The 23545-nt window shown below is 42.2% G+C and overlaps 1 protein-coding gene across 5 annotated transcripts in view; it reads left to right on the forward strand.

Moving 5' to 3' along the window:
* VPS13D (vacuolar protein sorting 13 homolog D) overlaps positions 1 to 23545 on the forward strand; it is a 101874-nt gene that overhangs the window by 68598 nt on the left and 9731 nt on the right. For all 5 annotated transcript variants that reach the window (XM_074609619.1, XM_074609622.1, XM_074609620.1 and 2 more), the window contains 2 exons: positions 7651 to 7783; positions 9616 to 9811. In XM_074609619.1, coding sequence (XP_074465720.1) covers positions 7651 to 7783; positions 9616 to 9811 — 329 coding nt within the window. The remainder of the gene's footprint in view (positions 1 to 7650; positions 7784 to 9615; positions 9812 to 23545) is intronic.

Here is a 23545-nt window from a genome sequence, read left to right on the forward strand (position 1 = left end):
AAAATAAAAGACAGTGTTCCTGTTTTGCTGACTCATTGGGGAATTAAGTGGAAAAAAAAAGGAGAATTTAAAACATGGTATGCAAAGTGTTGCCAAATAACAAACTGTGAAATTAGAAATAAGCATTTATCATAGAGGTGGAATGAAATTTGATCTTAACCTAGGTTTTTTGAATGGTTAGCATGTCATGAAAACAGGCACGTATATCCCATATATCACAATTAGCAACTGAAGGAGAAAAAATGGGGTGTGGGTTTGAAATTAATGGCTTCAGTCTTGACAAAAGGCTAACTACGCCTCCCTTACCTATATATAGAGTTATATAGTTGTGTAGAACAGTGTGTTAAATAGTACAGATTTAAACTTGAAAGTGCTTGGACGTGTTTCCCTGAGGAGGAAAACACTATTTTTATGTCCATGGGCGATGGCCAAGGTCCCTTGTGAAGCTGGAGCAAGAGGTGGGTGGCATCAGCCCAGCAGAGCCCAGCGCCTCCCCCCGCAAAGAGCCGCTGGCTGTTGGCACAGCACACGTGACGGTGGGCCCAGTGAACGTGTTTGCGTCAGGTTTGCTTCAAAAATCTAATGGAACACAGAAAACCTGTGGGGTTTTGAACAGGAGGTTGTTTCAGATCCCAAGGGCGGTGGCAGGTGACCATGGCAGAAAGCGGAACTGGCAGGAAGGAGACTGACTGCTGGGGTGTGCTACGCAAGGGAACGCCCTCTGGAAATAAAAAGATGGGAAAGACGGTGTTAAAAAGCAAACTGCCGCCCTCTGAATACATTGTTGTTATGTATTAATTCCAGGAACAGCCCAAACCTCTCCAGGCTTTCTCTCAGGTTTTCAGTATGTAGAGGGGTTTGTCAGGAGGGGGATGTAAAAGGGCAAATGATTCCATTCCTGAAAATAAACAAACAGGGAGACCTTAAGGCTCCCGAAGAGTTAAAGCTGGGGGAGGGGAATTATCTGTTAAGAGTATTAGTTGTTTAATAAAGCGCAGTTGTCCTCCAGCTGAACCCGCCAGTGACTCTGCAGCGGGGTCATCCCAAGTTCAGGCCGCGGATCCGCTGCCTCCTGCTCCGGGAGCGCTGGGCTCCCGCCGCCCGCCCCGCGGCTCGCCAGCACGGCCCTGTCGGGACGCGTTAGGAAGCTTGGTTAACGATGGGATGTGAGCTAATTAATGCTCCGTTACTGGTGGAGGAGGCCACGCAGGATCTCAAGAAACACGCATTTGTTCGGTGGGAAAAGCCGTTGCCTCCTCCTGGTTGTCAGTAATTTAGAGAGGGTCAAAGTTTATGTGTCTCTTAAAATGAGAAGCTGATTACAGCGTTGCGCTGATTTAGTATTTTCTAAATTAAGACTCTGTCAGTTCTATTCATAGTTCCATTACCCGTTTCTCTCCGCGCAATCTGACTTGGTTATAAATGCGTTTTGGGCTGGGCCTGGACCATCCTTTCTGTTCAGGATTGTATTTAACAGTATGTATTAATGCCTGAAGGAAAGTGTAAAAGCATATTGCATTTAAATTTAACTGAATTCACTCATAAATATCTGAGCAATTCTTAAGAGACTGACAGAAGCCCTGTAAAAGTATTTTGTAGAACAACTTCAGACAGCTGGGACTGTTAAATCTGACAAAGACCTGCTGTTTTTTCAAATACTTAAAGCGTTTCATGTTTTAGTCCCAGCAGAATGCAGAGTTGATGTGGAAGGCGGAAGCTGTTGTCTCTCTGCTTAGTGAGGTCCAGTTTGTAAAATTAAATACATAGTGCTTCCATTCCATAACAATGCGTGTAGTGCTTAGTAAAGAAGCTGCTCTAAAAGTTATTTTTGTGGTAAGTCACAGAAATGTATTGAATATCAATCTTGAGACATTGAAGTAAGAGCAAGGAAACTTAGGGTGAAGAATTTACTAGACTTTATCTGTCCCACTGCACCTAGTCATTGTGTATATCCAAGAATATTGTGTGTCTTTTTCTTTTTACGCTTTCCAAAGAATAATACCAAGGTTTCAGGATGGCTAACTGCTCTTAAAACTTTTTTTTAACCATAACAAATCCTAGCAGCACGTGTATGTGTCTGCTTAGCCTATGACACGTACACCGCGGAGGGTTTTGCCTCCATATAGCGACATAAATGCTTAGTTTTGAACTGTTATATTTTACTGTCAGAAGTCAGTGTAAAAGCTGTCTGGAGAAAAGAAGGCTGCGAGGAGACCTTATAGTGGCCTACCAGCATCTTAAGGGGGCCTACAAGAAAGCTGGGGAGGGACTTTTTAGGATGTTGGGTAGTGGTAGGACTAGAGGGAATGGATTAAAACTAGAGATGGGACGATTCAGATTGGACGTTAGGAAGAAGTTCTTCACCACGAGGGTAGTGAGACACTGGAACCGGTTGCCCAGAGAGGTGGTGGAGGCCCCATCCCTGGAAGTTTTTAAGGCCAGGCTGGATGGGGCTCTGAGCAACCTGATCTAGTGGGAGGTGTCCCTGCCCATGGCAGGGGGTTGGAACTACGTGATCTTTAAGGTCCCTTCCAACCCGAACCATTCTGTGATTCTATGAACTGGCTTCCTCTAAAACACCTGTAACAGGTTGGAGAGATGTAGGAAAGGAAGGTGATTTTTAATGGTATTGCTAGAAGTGAAGTAACCACAGGGGATTAAACTGAGAGATATGTATTAAATGTTTAGTCATAGTCCATTGTATTTAATATTTACTGTATATATATTTATTAGGGGTTTACCATCAGGTTCACAGTACACATCAATTTGAGATGTTTATCCCTTTCAAGCCGTCTGTGCTGTGATGCCCATGGCTGCTGCTGTTGGCAGCACATCAGAAAGAAGGTAAATGGCAGGGGAGCAAAGGGGAGGAAAATGAAGTTCCAAAACCGATGTTCGTGCTGAGGGCTGTAAGGAAGAATGTCTTCCACAGAACTCGCATTCAGAGCTCCGGTAATCATTGTTCTTTCTTTACCTGTACAGCCTTAGTTTCCTGCGAGAAGCAGCTCTTCTCTTTCAGGTGGACAGCTAATTATATTAGGGGAGTTAGTTACTGTTGGAACTGTGGAATGACTTTTAATCATCATGACTAGGGATTTTCCTGTTTTGGAAAATGTAAGTGTGTGAGAACTGAGATGACATAATTCATAGGTTAGAGTTTCTAACTTAAATAAATTTTAAATACTTTTTCCTACCTTGCTGAAATAACATAGTTAAATTTGTGCTTTGGTCTCTGAGAATCAGCTTTTATTATAGGAGGTAAAAGTATGAACATCATCAATACGTGGTGTTCAGGGTTTTTTTGGAAGGTGGTGGTTTGGGGCAGCAGTTGAATGGAATTTGTAAAAGAGTTCTGCAAAGCAGAGAACTGTAAACCCTGTGATTTCTAATGTAAATGCAGTTCATTGTCAGGTTTGCACAGAAGTTGTAACTGACCTATATTTAATTTCATCACCTTCTCCCTTAGAATTCCATGTTGGAATGTTCTACTTTGCTCACTCAATAATATTTGTAAATGTACCATTCTCTGATGCTAGAATTACAATGGAATGTTTGGACTAAAGTCATAATTGTGTATTTATCCTTTTGGGATGTCCTTAGAGAACCAGGCAGTGCCAAGAGCTTAAAAAGACTTTAAAAGATTACTTAAAACTTCTTTCCATGCTGTGTGCTTCATCCATCTGGCTTAGAGGGAACATGAGTACAAGGTCTAGAATTAGTTTTCATTTGCTTTGAATTCTTCTTGTGCCCCATAAGCCTTATTGTCTGGCACCAGCTTTGATTCCCAAACGCTGTATATTGGTGTTTTTGTTTTTCTTCTGTTGCTTGAAACAGCAAAGGATACGGAGTTGTCAAAGCTTTTGTGGCAAAACTTCCTTAATTATTGGGCCTTTCAAAAGGAAAACAAAAACAAACACACACTCCCCAAAAAAACACAGAACATGAGGAGATTAGTTTCTTGTACAGATAATATTTCAACTGCTTTTGCAGACCATGGTAGATGGTTCATATTGATTGGTGACACTGTGTAAACAGAAAACAAGAAATGATGAATCATCTGTTTACTGCAGTCTGCAGAGGCGGCAGCTGAGGCCAGTGTGCCCCGGGCTTACGGAAGGGTAATAACATTTTCAATAATCATGAAGTGTTGAGAGTGGTTTACGTGTTGTTCAAAGATAGTGCTCACAGTAGCATCATGTCCTGGCATTGGGAGGGAAATGTGAAAGTCGTCGTAATTCACCCTCCTGAGGAGGATCAGTTTATGTCAGACCACACAGGCCCAGGTGAAGTGGAGCAGGTCACATTTTCAGCCTGCAGTACGTTACCAGTTGGGAGCGTCACATATGAACCAGCGCGGGATGAAAACCAGGGATGGAGCGTCTTTAGAGTGTAGACATTGAAGAAAAGGTCAGTGTCCCTCTGCAGAGGGGAAAGGCAGGAAGTGCCATCTTCTTCGGGGACACAAAGAGTCCGAGGAGAAGGAGGGTGTCTGGGAATGAAGGCGGACTGGAGCTTTTTGGAGAGGTTCTCCTTCTTCTGTCCACGCAGAATGGGTAAGGCAAAGGATTACATAATGCATGTTAGTGATAACTGAAGTATTTTTAGTACCTGAAATGACAAAAGTTTTAATTAGTAGCCTCGTTTATTAGTAGCTTTTTTTCATTTGGAGATGCCAGGCTGACAAGTAAAATACGCGGCTTCTTCCATGTACCTCACGCGTCGACTGGCTTCATTCACCAACACCTCTGTGCCTTTGACTGGAAGCAGGTCATGTATCTTAGCCGATACGGAGGTACTGTGTTGCAGTTCTGTTTCAAGGAAAAGAGTGTCTGAAATGGGGAAAAATGCAGAGATAAAAGACCAAGTTACTAATTTCTTTTTTTGATGCACAAGTGGACAAAGAACTCATTATGAAAATGAGGATGGAGAAGGAGGGGGACTGGTTTTTAGAAGTCCCTTGATCAGTTTGATGTTTGTTCCCCAGGCTGTTGTATTTAGTTATGTTGGCATTTACATGGTCTTAAGCAGGCTTTGAAGTTATCAGGTCACACGTTATTAACAAAAGCTAAGGAAGACAAGGGTGGATCGCACTTTTGTTGTCACCTTTGTTTATCTGGAGAGTATTTTCTGGGTGACCGGGTTAACAGCTCCGTGAGCCACCAGCGCTGCTCTTCCACAAGTCTTAGCATCTGAATCTCCATATCTAATATCGCACTTCTCAAAGGAGGCATCTAAAAGCAAGACATTTGGGGGGGAAAAAGGCAACTGCTTTTGTGCTTTAATTTGTTCAAGCAACTTTTTTCTTAATACAGTGATTGTAATCTGCACGGGCTGGATATAAGATGGTGTGCAGCTTTGTGGGTGGGTGGGTCTTTTTACGTTAGAAATCTTTATTTTTCCTTTTTAGTTAGGTAGGTACAATCCTGTTTGCTGAAATAGGCTTCAGAAGCCATTTCAGGGAAGGTATTCCTGAGGTGCACAGAAAAAGATATTTAAAAATTTTGGATACCTGGCAGTTATTTCACTCCTGTGGTACTACCTGTATTGGGCACTACGAGTGGTGACGCAGGTCTTGTTCAGTTCAGGAGCGAGGATAACGTGGACACTACACTCTGAATCCTTATTGCAAGTAAGAGCAGAAAGCTCCCAGCAGAAGATGGCGAGAGGCTCGCTCGCCTCGTAGCCCGTAGCGTGACTTGTCAATGCTTGTGAAATGTCTCAGTTGTTTTATCTCCGCTGGCGTTTTGCCTCCAATTGGCAAACTTGATCACGTTACATTCTGTCTCTCAGAGCAGGAAAAGTGCTGCCACGGTCCCCAGCTGGAAGCTGTTCAGAAGGGACCTATTCGCCGCGGTAACCCGCTGGTTTAGGTACAAATGGCGCAGATGGCTGCGGAGGTTTGGCTTCGGTCTGTGTTAAATGAGGCCAGAAAACAAACAGTAGCCGGGGAGGGGGTGGGGAGGAGCGTGTCAAAAAGTAATTCAACATGAAGTTCATGTTCAGTAGTTAATGTGTGTTGAGTTTAGATTCTGTCACCTGAATCATGGCAAAATGGAAACTTTTCATGGTACATTTGGTACATTAGAATCCTTAAATTGTTCTATTTACAGCATTACTTTCTACATAAAGTGAACAAAAATGTCCCCATTTAACTTTCCTTTTGCAGTTAATGGAGACTATGACTTTTAAACTGTGTGTAGGTGGGTTTTTTCCTCCTGACTAAAAGCAGAGTTTACTTTTATATAAAAATTCTATCTGTGCACTAAACCAGGATTGTTATTGACTGTCAGGTGTCAGATTCTGCTTCACAGAGGAGGGAAAACCCGAGGAAAGACTGGATTGTGTTTCCCGGGAGAGCTGCTAGAGCGGGGCTGGCCAGGGGCGGGGGAGCCGCAGCTGTAAGGAGAGTTTACCACTTCTGATCAGTATTAATAAGTTGGTTTATTCCTGCTGGCTGGTTGTCTGATCACGCACTAATGTAACTTTCAAAATGTGTTCTTGAAAAATCATTTTCAGGCCTTGACAGATTCCTTAATGAGGTTTGAATTTTGAAGGCCTATTGAGCCTTTTAATTTTTATAGCAACTGCTCTAATCCTCTTAAAGCAAAGCATTTGTCCAGAAACAAAGCCCGGCCTTAAACACGGTTAATAGATAGCTGCAGGTTGCTTTGTATTTCTAGGTTAATCTACACACACACAAAAAATCTACATTAAGTTCACAAAGAGGTCAGGAGTAATTCAGTCAGTGATCACTATGCTCTGGTTAGTGTCCATATGATCAAGTCTCAAGAAGGGTCATGGGATTTAATTTTCATTCATGTTGTTAAAGTCTGCTTGTTTAGATAATTGGAGCCACTGGAGTAGTTTGTCTGTGAGCTGGAAAGAAGTATCTGAAAGTAGGAAATCATGTCATTAGTAAAAAAGAAATGCAGCCTTGGAAAAAATGATAGAAAAAGGAAGGGGACTTCATCATTGCATCAAGCATATAAATTAGCTGTTTGTCTGTGTCTTTTTTAATTTTTAGTGTATTAGAATCAGAATTTCACACCAGGTTTCAGTTGTGTTCTGGTGCAATGCCTTAATCGCGTAGGGGTTTTTACCAAAATTAATATGGATGCAAAGGAGATAGTATGTGCACCAAAGCGGAGCCGAGCAGTGGGAAGGGCAGTGTCCAGACACAGTTCTTAACCAGTGAGGTACTTGTCATAGAGGAGCTGTGATCATGTGTTACTAAAAAGAATTTAATTAGCTCTTGCAAATGTTCTAGTTTTGTGACAGGCGTATCTGCCTTGAGGCTCTCCACGTACCTTTGCAGTAGAAAAGCTTTGTATCTGAATAACACTTTGGGAGGGTTTTGGGGTCACTGGCACTTCTTTTGGTACATCTTTCACAGACTTCATTTATTTTGGCCTGACGGCTGCAGCTGGGTTTTGCCCGTCACCTCGGGGCCGAAGTTGCAGCAATGGCAGGCCCAGGTTAAGGTACTGCAGAGCTTTCTTCACGGCACAAAAGCTGGAGTGACGGTGTACACGGAACAAATCCAGTTGGGTAAATATTTCACAACTAGGATCTAGGAATTTTCTCCACTAAATCTCCATAAGGGAAACACCTTTTGTTCTTTTAATAACAGAGAAGGTTGTTCTCTTACAGTTCGCTGGGACCTTGTCAGATGGTTTGGGAAAGACGATGGATAACAGACATCAAACCGAACGCGAATACATTCGCTATCATGCTGCAACCAGCGGAGAACATCTTGTTGCTGGAATCCATGGACTTGCACATGGTAACCTTTAGCTGTGATTTTAACTCATTTCTCTCTTAAAAGCAATGATCAGATTGAAAAGAGCAGTTTGTGTCACTCCTGGGTCGTTACCTGCAGCCAGGGAAGTGGAGCTACCACAGGCTTTCCATTGGAATCTGAATGCTTGAGGGTCGGGGGGGGGGGTTGTTTGGCTTTTAAGTTGACAGACAATACATTTAAGAATAAGGTCTTTTCACGTGTAACTGTTAGTAAAAGCTTTTTAGCAAATTGAAATGAAATTTCAAAGAAAGTTCATCCAAAACTTCAGTTTCTTTGTAGAGTCATAAAATACCCATGCAAACAGTCTTTTTGAGGGCCAGACATTAAAATAAAAACTAATATGGTTGGACTGTAGTTTTCTTGTGTTAGCTTTCAGTTCCAGAAACCTGAGTTTCCTCAGAATCGGGACATCAGTTCAAAGCAACATTTCACCAGTTGGGTTACTTTGTGGTTTTGTCTTGGTTTTTTTTAAGTCTACTAAGAACCAGAGAAATAAATTTCTGTAAAAGGCAGCGGACTAGTCTTAATTTGGCCAGAATCTCACATCAATTTAGCTCATGATTTATCTGTTCAAGAAAGTTAAATCAATACAAGCCGAGTTTAAATCAAATATTTATATTTTGCATCATCTTGACTCAGTTTGTTTAAATGTCAGTCTTTTAGTGCAATGGTTGCAGCCTGTGTACGGCTAATCTGGCTCTCACTACAACAGCAACCTTTCCCCTGCAGAGCAGGAGGCTTTATGCTGGGCGCTTGTCATGAAGAGACGCTGCGGGTACTTAAATGGATCGTGAGCGGTTTCTCTCACACCAGTGTGCTGTCTGCTATAAATTATATTGGTAGAAATAAGGGAAATCTGAACTATGTCAGTCTTTGCTGAAAAGTCAATTATAAACGCACTTCATTGTGTTGTATTATCCAGTAATTAGTGGGACTGTTTTTGTTTAATTCTGTGGAGGTTTTAAATGCCTCCCATTCATTTTTATTTGTTTTTTCAAAAAAGCAAGTAACTGTTAAATCTTATCTGTTGAAAGTAGGAATTAACCATAAACTACAGAAGTGATTTAAATACTTTGTGTCTGGAAGTTAAGGTGCTGCCTGGTCTGTACCTCAGTCACAGACCTGGAAAGAGCCCCTGGCTGCTGAGAGCTGAGGAGCCAAATGGTGGTACGCGTTCTTAACGAGTGCGTAAGCCAGGTCACTAAAAATTGTGCTACTCTAATTGCGGAGATGGGAAATCTCTAAAGCCTGTTCTCGGTAATATGAACTGTTCCAAGTCTTTTGAAGCCTCAGTAGGTTCTTGACTTCTTCAGAGCGTTCAGATTCTCAGCAATGGAAACATGCACGGAAATGTCTGTGGGCGGCATTACCGTTAAAATCACACAATGCCAGTTTAAAATAATTGACTTTTTCCAGTGGACAAATGCACTTTTCTGTCTCACATTGTATAAGCTTTTGCGGTAACAGAATCTTGTCACGTTGTAAGTAACCGCTTTACCTCAGGAATAGATGGGGACTCTGTCTAAATACAGCTGGGAAATAAAACTACAGAAATATTTAAAAATATACATATTCAATAATGAATTAAATCTTTTTCTGTGGGATATTATTGTCTGTGCCTATGCGTGTGTATACTACATATACAAAGTATGAAGTTATTAGCTAATGCAGTCAGCTGTGAAACAGTTTTTGTGTTACATTAAACGCCCGGTACGTTTCTGTCACGCCTGGCAGTAAATCATCAGCTGTGACAAGGCTCTATCGTTTTTCAAGGCGATGCTTCTGCCCTACTTTGCTGTTCTTGTCTTTCCTAGGTATCATTGGAGGATTGACGAGTGTCATAACTTCAACGGTGGAAGGTGTGAAAACTGAAGGAGGTGTCAGCGGTTTCATATCGGGCCTTGGGAAAGGGCTGGTCGGCACCGTGACCAAACCTGTGGCGGGAGCTCTGGATTTCGCATCGGAAACCGCACAGGCAGTGAGGGACACTGCAACTCTAAGTGGCCCCAGGTCAGTAAGCGGTTTGTATTTCCGATCAGTAATACTGTAAAAATGCATATTAATACCTCCTGCAATTTCTGATCTGATTATCTTTCCTTACCCAAAGAAAGAATAATTTAATCATATTTACTATGAGCTATTATTAGTGATGTAGCCCATTTCATTCAATTTGCTTTTGCTTTAATAGATGGCATTTGTTGATACTGTAGCAAGAGTGAAATTCACACAGAAAATCTGCAACATAAAATAGGAATTATTAAGCTACAGCATTAGATTAAAGCAAAGTTTTGAAAAGGCTCTGTGTAATGAGATTAAGCTTCCACCATGGAATCCTTACGCAGAGTTGAAATGGAAGAGTTCTCCCTGCTCTACCTCCAGCTCCCATTTAGCTGTGTAGAAAAAGAGTTTTTCAAAGGTTTGAAGAGTTCTGGCATCAATGTAGTGTCATTATCTTATAATTTTCATTCTGTACAATGGTTCTCACTTACAAAAAGTGAGAATATACGCCTTTATGTTCACATGCTTATCTGTTCACCCATAGATATGTGGGTGCACGTCACGACAGATGCTTTGGTTCGCTTCCTCCGTTCAGTTACTAGTGTAACGTAGTCCCTACAAAATAGTGATGTTTAAAGTAAATGAATGTTCATTAGCACTGACTATGGATGTGGAAAAGGGAGAGGGCCAAGTTTGAAAAATGCTGCTCTGAGAGAAGATTCTTTTTACTCTTTTGGTTTATACAGTAGCACTATGCCAAGAAGTCCTGTTGCATGTATGCATGTGAGATCCTGTGTGCTGAAGAAGTGAAAGAAAATGCCAAGTAAATGTCTTGGCAGAAAGCTTAGAGAAAAATGTTTGCAAAATGTTGGGTTTTCTGGTTGTTCTTCCCATCTGGCTTTTCCGTTTCTTGTGTTTTATTATGCCACGCTTGGAGCCCTGAAGTGTCCACCGTCAGTGGTTCAGTAAAGAACAGTAAGGCTGATGAAGTGTGCGTGAGGTGCAGGAAACTTTCAAGAGTGAACCTAGATGCGCTTTGTTGTGAAAATGGAAGTGTTTACCTGGGTGTCTGAAGTATTTGGTACTTAGCTTGATTTGTAAAAACAAGAGGTCAGGGATTACAATTCGGTAAGCGCGTATGCCTACATGAGATTACATGAGAACTCTAAGTGCATCCCTAAGAAAACACATGTACTGTTTTGCTTGTCCGTGTCTCACTTTTACCAGTGTACAGATTGATTGATTTATTTAAAGTTGTGGAGAAACACACCTGGCTGTACCGTTAGTTGTCTTACCAGTTGAGCGGTGGTTTTATTGTAGTTTGTTTCAAGATACACGTATATTTAAAAATCACGTTTTGCCATACTTGTATGAGATCCAGCCTGTGCACAGTAGCGATGATGTTATCAACAGCTGACAAACTAGAGAGCAACTGGTACAGGGAGGGCCTCCGACCAGCCTTATCTCTGGCTTGTGTTTGCTGGTGGGACATAGTTCCCTTTAACTTGTTAACCGCCAATTAAGAGAGGAGGTCAAGACAGATGAGCTGAACCACATTTTCGCTTCCAGTAGCTTCTGAAATGCTATTGTCGCAGAGGAGCACCGTGCAATGATTTTAGTGTTGACACACACTCTGAAAAAGGTTTCTGATGCAGCAACCTTCTACAAGGAGAAAAAACCTAAACCCCCAAACAAAAAGAAAAACCTTTCACACTTACTACACTCCTCCAGTCTACAAAATCTAATCAAAACTCATTTTAAATAAACAAATGTACTTGAGAATATGTAGATAATGTAGGAGGGGGGGAAAAAACCCCAAAACACACCACCACCTATACGCAACCTTGCACTCCCGTTTTGTTTGGTAAGGGCTTTTTTATGTGCTTATATAATGAAGCAACCAAATTGTTCTTTCGGGTGTATAAAAAAAAAAAAACAACAAAGTATTTGTACATTTTTTAGACTGCTGTGTACCAATATCCCCCTGCCGCATTTGTTAACTGTTCAAATATGTGTGGTTTGGAATCAAAATAGAAGAGTGTTCCAAACCCAATGTGCTGGCTCCAGTTGAGTGTTCTGTTTAAGCATGCTGGGCCGTGCGGGCTCTTCCAAGCTAAGCACACAAACGCAGCCAGCCCTGGCCAGTACGAGTTTATGGCAATAACTGATCTGAAGTGTAATTCTGCACAACTGAAGAATGTGAGTTAATAAGCACGGTGAGAGCCATCTTGACCTTATCTTGAGACTGACAGCACGTGTGTGCAAGATTCCGGTGCTGGTGCAAAGTCGAGTCAACCAGTTAATTACAGTCGCATTTAAATAGCATGATACATCACCGTAAATTATAGGCCCCTTGCAATTCTCTAATTACATGGTTGAATTTTTAAAAAGCCCTGAATTTAATCTGCTTGACTTTACCCATTGGATCACTTTTGAGTGAGATGAAGAACTTTAATTGAGGTTGTAGCTTTTCCTGAAAGGCGCGTTCTAATTCCAGCAGTTACTGAAGTGAATGGAACACTGAGGACGACTCTGTGGCTGGTGTCACTGTGATCAGGCTGCATGGACAGGAATCGCTTTTGGCTTCAGATGCACTGATTCGTACTGGGACTCGTGCAGCGAGCACAAACCCTGTGTTGGGAACACGGAGCCGAATTAACAGGGCTGAGATGCAGATGATGACTTTAGAGCTTATGGTAGTAGTTTAAAAAGTGATGTGTTTAAAGCACAAGAAAATATTTTTTATGTCTGACTTTAGGGTGGACTTTTTCAAGGTTAATCTTAAAACTTATGTCATCGTATAATTTATTATGCTTGTTATTTATTAATAAAGCTGCCTTAATACTTTTAAATTTGAATACAGAGGAGAACATAAAATAGTTGTTGACAATGCAGCATGCATCTAATTTATGAACAGTTAATGCCTGTGTCTTGATACCTTTTTTTGAGCGGGTTTTATGTGTTCCAAGTACTCTAGTGTCACATACAAGAGTTCTGATTATTTCCATACTTGTCATATACTGCCAAAAGTCTTAAAGACCAGTTCAAAACAGGAAAGCTGTTATGTCTCTAGATATGCTTGGAAAGCTCTCTCCTAGAAACGTGTCTCAAGTCCTACTGCAGCACAAGTAAAGAACATTTATATTTAGATGTGTCTCTAACTTAACAAGTAGTGCAGGAAGCTGCCATTACGGCTTTCTCTCAGGCTTCTGCCAGGTCAGTACAAGCTTAAGATTATTCTTGAACTGTTGTTGCAAGGGTTTGTGGTCTTTTCTGATAGTCACAACGTGAAACTTCGAAGTAAGGAGATAACTTCATGACCTACCCAATTCTCATGAATTCTATCAGGGAACTCAGCTGTATCAGTTAAGAATAGTTGGAGATTGGCAAGCCGTTAATGGTCACAGAAAAGTCTTACGTAAATATTTGATTCTTTTAAATGTACTTCACCTGGAAAGAAGCAGCCTGTGCTAGTTGTTCTTTTGTTCACCACTTCCACGCCATCACTCAGAAATGTGCAGTGAGGTTGCAACGTTTGAGACAATGTCAACAGCAGGTGATTATTATTTTTTTCCTTTGTGCATCTGTCTCTCTGTCAGCTACGATTGCAACTGTAAGGTCAAAAGCAGTAGATTTGAAAGCATGAGTATCGGTGACACTGGGAAGGTGCAGAAAACGTGTACCTGACTGTATGGAACACCAACTCAGCTAATATACTGCAAAGAGGAGATTCTCAACGTTCTCAAATTCTAAAGATAAATATTGCTTGAACCTTAACATCTCCGTATGTGTCCCAAATTCCGTCCTGCCCTTGGACTTGATCTAGATCTGACTTCCAGAGTCTTTGCAGTAATGTCAGTCACGTATGGGCCACGACTCTGGTGAACCAGGTGTTACTCTTCTCCTGGTAAGCCCTTCCTAAGATTTTCCTAGAAGCCAGAGAGAAAATACCTTTATCGGCTAGTGTGTTGTGTAGACCTGGAAATGTTGTGTACAGGACAGTTTCGCTGATTTATCGGCCTAATCTGTAAATGACTTGGGCAGTGCAATTTCCTTCATATCCTTTTTCCTCTTTTTCTTCCCAGTGGGATAACAGGTCTTTGCAATGAACTGTTTCCTCAATTGATCTCTTCTCCAAGTTTGACCATTTTACTCCTGCGTCACCCTGTTAAATGGCTGTAGGCATCGGCTTTTCCTCAGCGTTAGCCCTACCTCCCATCTTCACTCACTGCTGAACTTGATTTTATGGGTTTACATTCTTCTGTCATTACTCTGTCCAGATTCTTCCACTGCTGCTGTCGAGTTCCTTTGAAATCCCCCCCGTCTGTAAGTTCCCATCCGTACTGTGTGACAAGGGACCGTCGTATCCCCGCTCTGTGACAAGCTGTGCTCTGCGAGTCATCCAAAGTTGTGCTGGCTGGTTTTACTGCCATATCACATTGCAAATTGATAGCCAGTTTTCTGCTTGCTACTTTCCCCCAAGAGAGTTAGTTTTTTATGTTTTGTTTTATTTTACTGCTTCGCAAGTATCTCCTCGTCATTTAATATTTGTGTTCTGGATTATTTTTCCCCAGATGAACCAGGTTGCAATTTTGTAGGTTGAATCCCATTTCATTTCCTGCCATATTTCTGACCTCTTCAGGTTCTTTAGTACTTCACTGTCCTCACTGGAGTTTTAAACGCCTCTTAGTTTGTCCTCTCCAAATATAATTTTACATGTTGCTTTTACTAGATCCTTGAAGTTAAGCAAGCCTGGGTTTGTGCCCACACATTTTGCAGCACCTCAGTAGACACTTCTCCCTGCTTTAATCATTTTCCGTTACCAGTCTCACCTGCTCAGTATTCTCCCAGCTTTTAATTTATCACTGGTAACTTTGTGTAGGCGTGTGGGAGATCCTGTTCTCTTCTTCAGATGTCTGCTCTTGCTTGTTGCGTAGGTGAATGTAGGGTTTCTTAGGGGGGGAAGTAGTTCTTCAAACCGCAACCCTGCACCTCTTCAGCAGGGGTTAATTTCATCGCCAAACCTTACACTTTTTTTCTGAAAATGCACCTCAGCTATTTTAGTTTCTTAACTAGAAAGAGACAATAATCCACCATCTAAGACCTAAATGATTTCTAAATAAATGAAGCTACCCTTAAGAATGAACAGAAAACGGTTCTCTCTTCCTTTTGCCTATTCAGAGAGTGCTTCTTACTGCCACGAGGCACTTCTGGACTGTAGTTGTGACTATGGATTTCTTTTCTACAGCTTCCTCTAAGAATGATTTATTTTTTCTTGCCCTTACTCAGAATTATTTTCCCAAGGAATGACTCGGATTAGAAGGAAGTGCAGTCTTCCCTAGACTGCACAGAAGTAAGTCTCGCATGCTGTACATCAAGAAACTTAATAGGGCTTTTTGTCAGAAAAGTCTCAGGTAATGATGTGGAATCCCGTCGGGATTGCGTTGCACAGTCACTGCTCCGCTCTGCCTCCCCTTACAGCTCTACGGAAGGAATTCCGGCACTTGAGGCATGTGCTTGCTCTTCTGGAGTAGCTCTCGGGGGGTGCAGCTTTTTTCCACACCCTCCGCCAGGACTGACGGGCACCTCCTGCTTTTTTCCCTTTGCTTCCCCCCCAGGACAAAGAGCTGGAGGGTCATCACTTGGGAGCACAGCCTCCATTCTTCACAGTAGAGCAGTATTCGCTATGGTTGAAGAAAGTAACTCTGATGCATGTAGTTTTCATTATTTTTTTAATCCAGAGGATATAGTAAAAGGAAGATTAACCTTTAAAACATTCAGTTTGCTTAATCGTATTTTATTGCAGGGTCTGTAATTCTAGAGCCGCATGTATGAAAATGTCACCATTTCCCATGTTCCCGCACTGCTCACTGCAGGAACGCGCTGTTAGCTGCTTAGCGCCCACCAGAAGTCCGGGCGATTTGGAGAATACAAACTCTGCGCTGATGTATCCCCCTCCCTTTCCTTTTTAGAGGGTGGAGGGTGGAATGGACGTTAATTGGTCCCTGCTGTAAAACCAAACTCTAACACTTCTTTATGTGTTACAGAAAATACCTCGCTTTGCATCTGAATACTGTTCCCAGGAGGTTATTGCTAGGTATCTGCATTACTAGGTACCATTTATATTTGCAATATTTGTGAAATCAATTGTCTTTGACAAACGGAACAAGAGCCCGGTTGAAGAGAACTGTGTGGTCACTGGGTTTCACCGTTGGTAACGGGTCTGTTAACAGTGAGAAGGGAGACTTTATGAGAGACTGAACTGTCACTCTGAATATTCTAATTATTCTGTTTTGTAAGAAAAAGGATTTTGCACTAAAACACCAGGGTTGAAGTTGACATTTGAGAGCAGAAAGACACCCTGGATGCGTTGGCTACGGGACAGAAAGAGTCGGGGCACTGGAAGCGAACGTTGCGAGGGGAGGGCAGATGAGCGAAAAAGGAAAACACTGAAGTGAACAACGCCGAGTAGTTAGCCAGGCATAAAACGTGAAATTATGTTTTTCTTTAATGTCCATTCATTGTTAGCAACAAATAGTTTCAAAAAAATGAATTAATAAGTTCTTGCTGTGGCAGTCTCCACAAAAGCAACGTATTTACTAGCGCCTTGTAAGTTCCAACGAGAGGCAAGTGTGCGTCTGTCCCTGGGTACGGGGCGCTGCAGGGCGCGAGACCTGCACAGCTCTTGCGTTAACAAAAGACAGCTGCTATGGCTGGGTGCAGAACGGGAACCAGACTAAGCGGGAGTTCATCGTGTACAGTAACTGGTTTGGAAAAGGGGCGGGTTCGTGAGGAAAAGGCATTATGTTGTATGAGGCCAGTCTGGCACGGAAGGAGAGGTGGCAGAAAATGGACCGCCAGAATGGACAGTCCAAGCCGTGCGCGCTTCCAAACACGACGCTTGGGAAGGCCCGGGGGGAGCTGCTGCTTCTCAGCACGGGCGGACGTTTGCAGTAGGTAACTCGTGTTTTCCACGTAGGTTAAACACAAGGCACTGTCACGGAGGCCTCGCATAGTCCTGCAGAAATGTAAGCAGTTAGGAACTTAATTCTGAAAGGAGCTGATAAATCCTTTGTTGGATTTGCCGCAGATTTATTCTACTTCTTACACTTTAACTGACAATTAAGAGAATTGCATTTGCTCCGCAAAATGGAACTCTGTGTGCCCAGTGTTTAGCTATTAACTAAAAGAAACACAACTAGACAGGGAGAAAATTTTATTTCCTTAGAAAATACCTGTATTTCTAGAGCCTGCATATTTTGTCTAATTATCTTAGATTTCAGCAAAAGCTTTTGGACACCAAGGCCAAAAGTTAAAAGGAACACCTTTTACCGTGTTGTACGTTTCCTCTTTTCAGGCATTCACGTGTTTTTTAGATGCTTCCTTATTCAGAAAGCACCCTGCTGTTTTGGTGTACGCTATGTAATAGTTTTCTTGGGTTGAAACAATTACAGAGAGCTGCAGGTTTAACTAGTCTGCAGTGGTATCGCCTAGAATGGAACTGGAGAGACTTTGAAAAAGAAAAAAGAATTCTATTCATGCATTAGCATCAGCAGAACAAACTAAAAAATCATCAAAGACCGGACAATAAAGTATTCGCGATTTCCATTCACAAATCTACTTGCTTAGAATTAGGTGGGATAAGCCGAAAGCGTATGTGCACCAGAAACGAACAAAAGCTTTATTCAAAACAGACGTGTCTGTTGGAATGCACCAGGACAAACCAGCAGACTGCAGTAAACCAGTCGGACTCGATCCCCAGAATTGAAAAAAGATTTAATACACATTCTGTGGGTTTTTATAATATCTTTTGGCCCTCTTAGTAGTATTTTCAGTTCATAAAAATAGTAGGAAAGATGAAACTGGTGTAAGGCAACAGCAACGTGGCGTTTGTTTATTTACTTGTTTCTAAAGCACAAATGGCGTGAAGTGCTCACCAGCGCAGTGGCGCTATGACCTCACGCCCCGAAATACCTGCGTGCTGAGCCAAAGGGGTGAAGTCTGGTACAGTCAGTCTAGGGCAGCTCTCTGGGAATAAGTTTTACTAGCCGTATAGTGAGGCAGGTAAGCACAGGCACTGCCTGCACGAAGAATAAACACACGGGTACCTTGTATTACGTGCATCACCACTGGGAGCCCTTGTGGATTCCCCGTCTGTTTTGGTTTCCCTTGCGTGTATTTGGAATGCCATCTTTCAGGTTGTCTTTCCATTTGCTTTCATTCCAGATGCTTTTGCCTTGAGATCATGTTAAAGGTTTCTTTACATCCTTAATTTTGTGACCTGTATCAAGAAGTGGCCTTTAATTCCCACAGTAGTAAAGCTTTGGGTAGAGAGTATCTGAGCATACCCAAAGGTGGACTTTTTCCATTCTGAGACCAAATACAAAGATGTAGGAAATGCCTGTTATATACAAAATGAAAATCTTCTCTTCTCTCCATGTTGTATTTCCAGTAGCATTGTGTCTTACTAGAATTACTTGCTACACCCTCCTCCCAAGCATAAATACCGTGGCATCAGGTTCTCTGCGGTTACTCCACATGGTTAAAATGGTAGAAATATTAAACCGTGCAGCTGGACAGGTAGGACTGTTTGTACTGACAGGTTTTCTTTTCGAATTAAAAGATACAGCACTGCCTTAAAACTAATACCACTTCTAAGCAGTATTTTTAGCCATATTAGTTGAGGTACATATTTATGTAGTAATTACAGGTTTACTTGAAAGCAAAGGACCTTGCGGCGAGGCATGTGCTAACACACTGCTGGGCTGTTTACCTGTTACTAGAGAGATTTTTTTTTTCCTTCGTCATTAACGGTGAGGTTTTCTGTTCAGTCCTAGTCCAGAGTCTGTAGATGGGAGCCCAGGGCCTGCTGGGATGGGGTTTTACACTTGTGCTGTCCTTTTGCCCTTCCACTGAACTCTTTTCATTTCAGTCATGAGCAAACAGTCAGTGCCTGAACTAACAACCCTGCAATCCTCCAAAGCACGCCTCGCTTACAGTACCAAACAAAGGGAGGCCCGCGTGGGCCGGCCCAAGCCAAGGAATGCAGCTTCGGGGTTCTGCTCCATAAATTTAACCAGCACGACAAAAAGGAGATAATATGAGCCTTCGTGATGATCTGAAAGGGGGAGGTTTGTGTCCCATTGATTGCGGTCTGGCCTATTGCCAGGCCCCGAGCCTGACCGACAGTTGAACCATATCGTTAAGGCGTGTAATACAGCTCAAGTCTTGTACAGCAGCCAATGAGTACATATCCAGAGGGCAAAAGTTTATAAAGAGTTGAGGCTGTCCTGTTTAACCCTCTCACACTGCATGTAATATATACTGCTGCCATTCAGAAATAGTCACATTGCTATTAAAAATGTAAACCTTCAGCTTTCTTTACTTGGAAAAAATACACGTGTGTCTGATTTCTAATGTGCAGCAGATTTATAAAGTGATCTGAGAAAAATATGTAAAACTGATTTTTATAAAAACAAAAAAATCCAACCCACTTTTTTTTCCAGTACTACTTTATCCATAGTAACTTTTTTGTTCAGAGATGTCTTCTGGGTTGTTCTACAAACTCTTTGATACAGATGGAGCTATTTATTGCCTTGATGTCACCTCATTTAGCATGTGGCTGGTATTTTTATAGATAATTTTTTCACCTAATGTTGCTGTTAACATGTGGAACGCTCTTTATCAGTTTTGTAAGTACAGCCAGCTGATTTGAATTGTTTCTGTGACTCCTAACTTTAAAATCAAAACAAACTTTCCGAGTATCTTTTCGTTAGGTGAAGTTTGTGTCAGAGGATTTTGCCGTGCCTGTTGCAGCCCGCGTTGTACCAACTGAAAAGTATTTAGAGTCTGAAAACACATACCGTCACCGTGGGTCACTTCACACAGCGCTTCGGGCACACCTAGCAGTTCATGTCCTGCTGCCGGGCAGGGGCTCCTGGTTTGCTTTCTCCCCCAAAGAGGATTTGCTTTCCCAGAAAGGTAGAACAACAGGGAAACATTTCTGTTACGCTCCAAGTATGTTACACCTGAAGTAAAGCAACTGTGTCTGCATTTACAAACAGGCATTGCTTGGCCAGCATTGATGGGTTTTGCTGGGACCGTTATAAACACGAGCACAGAAAGAAGACTAACGCTCAGTGTACTGCGCTGCCCTGCCTGGCAGCAGCCTGCCTTCCCAAGTTTTAAGACCTCGCGCTGTGCCCTGAGGCAGAGGAATGTTACGGCCCTGGGCACTTCCCTGAGGCATGTTCAGCTCGTGTTTTTCAGATAGGTATTTGCAAGAAATCCCTGCTAAATATCGCATCTTTTGCGTTGCATCAGAAGGCGGATGGGCGCGTTTTTCAACACGTTTGTGAGACTGGAAACTTTAAGGTGACAACTTTAGTCATCACTCTGAGATCAGTACAGGAAGAGTCTGGGAGAAACTGGAAATGGAGATGGCAGTGTTACATTTTGTTAACTTATGTTTGATATATCAAAGTGCTTGAAAAAGCATTTGTTTACTGCCCAGCTGTTACAGTCAGAAGTGGAGCAAGTGCCGAAGGCTGACCACGGGTTGATGCGCAGAGCACTGCTCGCGTCAGTGCCGTGCAGCTGACGGGTATGCGGGCACATACAGCTTACGCAGAGCTCGGGCTTGTTAATATGGATGTCATAAGAACGTGCCCTTTGGGCGAGCACAGCTGCTGCTCTGCTGGTTTTAAAGAAGTGATTCTTGATGTCCTCATCAAGCTCTTCTGAACCTCCTTTTGAACTTGGAGCCTGAAGAGGTGATACACAATCATAAACCCAATGAATACTTTTCAGTTTTGTTTTGATCTTGTATACAAAAGACAGGGGAAGGGAGAAGAGCTACATCTCTAGGAAGTTGGCAGGAACAGCCTACATGATAAACAGTTGCTTCTTCAGCAAGCTGTAGTTCTCCTAAAAGTATATTGGGTCAGATAAAGGTCTTCAGCATCTGAGCTGGTAGATACCTCAAAAGAGGAGGGATTTGACTGTAAGTGGGAGGTTTTAACCCTAGGCACCATTTATTTGCACGTTTCTGCCTGAAACTAGCATTTTGGGAACACTTTTAACAAGCACAATATATTCCATGCATTTGCTGGAATAAACGGTGCATATAAGCTTCCTCAGATATGCAGTCAGCAGGGAGCTGTCTGGCTCATGATTTTACACATTCTTGCATCTAACTGAGACATTGTAATGCCAAATCCAACACTTGGACTGACTGCACCGCGTGTGCATTTTTAACACACCTTAAAAGCATCTCTGTGTCTGAATTGGTGACCGAATTCCATCCCAGAGCTGTGCCAGATCTCCGGGTTCAGGCGTCAGGTCTTCAAGAAATTACCTGCCTGTTGGGAATTGCACCCCCAAAGCCCAGTGCTGGGAAGGCGGCAGCCGTACTTACCCTTTGAAATGCAGCATTACTGTCTGCCAGGAGAGTCACAACGGAACATGAAATCCAGATTGCCACAGGCCTTTCTGAAATGGGCCCAAATCATTTAATGTTCTCGGATGCGGAGAACCAGCACATAAAAACTAACGCTGGCTGTCTCCTTGTGCTCAGCAACTGCAGGGGACATTCCTGCTTGTCAGAGGGGTTCAGCATTTGAAACGTTAATTGTATCAGTGAGGGAAGAAAAGTGGAAGTAGATTTTTACGATTTAGCAAAGGTGTGATATGAAATGCAGACCATATCAGAAATGGTATACATCTGTTTTCCTTCGTTATCCTTACAATGACTGTACGTCTGTAGTTTGTTGCTGTGATGGCTGAACTTTTAGGTTAATTTTTAAGGTATACATTGTTTAGCATTTAATTGATTGTGGCACTTCTGAGTATGCTTTACACCGTGTCCTCCCATTACATGTCCCGGTACTGTCTCCGGTCTGCATTTTGTGGAAATTATGTGCGTGCAATGATGACACTTACAGACAGCTGCAGGTGCAATTTAGTATTGAACTCGAGCAACTGTAGCAGGTATTTCAGTTGTTGTATTTAATGACAGAAGATGTACGGCTATTCCTCTTTCACTTAGCAGATTAAGTCACTTCTTAATGTCTGAAATGCACTAAAGCCTCCTTAGACAAAGCACTCCCTGTATTTATGAAGCCGACTCTTTCCAGAGCCAAGAAAGTAACAGGTTTGATATTATTTCTCCAAAATACTAGCAGCAATTGAATTGTTCCATAGGCTTATATTACCTGCCAATTTTCCTTTGTTTGAACTAAGGTTGTTTTATAATTATTTCAAGGGGATAAAAATTGTTCCCAGACTGAAAAGTCAGTATGCCAAGTTACAGCCCAGAGCAGGCTTTTATCAATAAATTTTATGCAAACGTGAAAAAACAAGTTTATAATGGAAACACTGACACAATTTGAGCTATACCAGAACCAAAGTTACTGCTTTAAATGGGCTGGAATGATGAGGTGGTTAAACTGGAACACCTTTACAAATGCGGCACACTGATGACAGCTGCTGGAAGTTCTGGCAGCAAGAACTGGGTCTACTTGAAGAAAATTATTACTAGAGAAAGGGGGGGAGCCCCTTTGAAAGGGCTTTCATGGCTGATTCGCAGAGCGGCTGCTCAGCTGGAGTGGCCGCGGGGTTTGGTGACAGGCAGGCAGTCCAGCAGGTGAAGTCTCCCTGAAGAGCCTCTTCATTAAATACCGCTCCCAGACGCCAGAATTGCATCTCCTTGTGCTTAGAGCTTCTGCAGGATTTGGGTGTCCTTGCACTCTTCCAATTCCGGATCAAACTCTGTACACATGCTCACGTTGGGCTTTGTGAAGAGATTTGCAGTTGCCAGGGCCGCGCTCTTACCAAGAGGCCAGATTAGAAACTCCACGGATACACATTTTAAGGGAAAAGTTGCAGTGATTGCCGTGTTGGTCATAGGGCTTTTCCTTGGTGCTTTTTTGTTTTCTCTCAGAAGTTGCTAGATTTCCTAAAGTTGTTTTATTCCGAGTAATAATTCTGAGTGTGATACTGAGAAAATTGAAAGGTGTAATAGCAAAAACACACAGACTTCGGTTTATAATTTCAGAAGTGCAGTGTTTTGTTTTCACAGACTATCATCTGTTGATACACAAAATCTGATACCTTCTGATTTTTAGTGTTTTTGTCAAAGCAATCTATGTACACTTCAAGGAATTTTTTAGGTCTGAAAGACGGAGATGAGTAACAGTTACTGTTCTCAAAAAACACTGTGTATTTATGTACCTCAGCAAGAGTCGCATCTATGTACCTGGCAGTGTAAACCTGACAGGGTACCTGACAGGGGTAAAGGTGTAGTGAAGGAACAAGGTTAAAAGGAATTCTGTAAAACATGTGATGTCTTTTGTAAGAGTTTTTTCAATCTAAGTTGGTAAATAATTATCATCAGTAATACCTGAACAACTTCCTTACGTCAGTGGGTCAGTGATCTGTTCGATCGCAAAACTTCTGGCTTAAAACTGCTCAACTGGATACAAGAATTCTGTGAACTGTTAAGCAAAAGCCAAGCAATTAACACTGTTAACTGTTTTTAGTGGTGCATGCAGCCATCTGAAATGAGATTCTCCAGTGTTCAGCTTTGTCTGAACAGCGAAGAACTGGAGTGTGTGCCTCAACCTTCTGACACCATTTCCAATCTCTTTGTGTCTTCATTCAGCAGCACTCTTCCCTGCTGTGACTAGTAGACGTGAGGGCATTTCTGTCTTGTGTTGCCTTTGTGTGCTTATTAAAAAAGAATCAGCA

The sequence above is a fragment of the Larus michahellis genome, chromosome 16 (genome assembly GCF_964199755.1).
Source record: "Larus michahellis chromosome 16, bLarMic1.1, whole genome shotgun sequence".
Classification (NCBI taxonomy): domain Eukaryota; kingdom Metazoa; phylum Chordata; class Aves; order Charadriiformes; family Laridae; genus Larus; species Larus michahellis.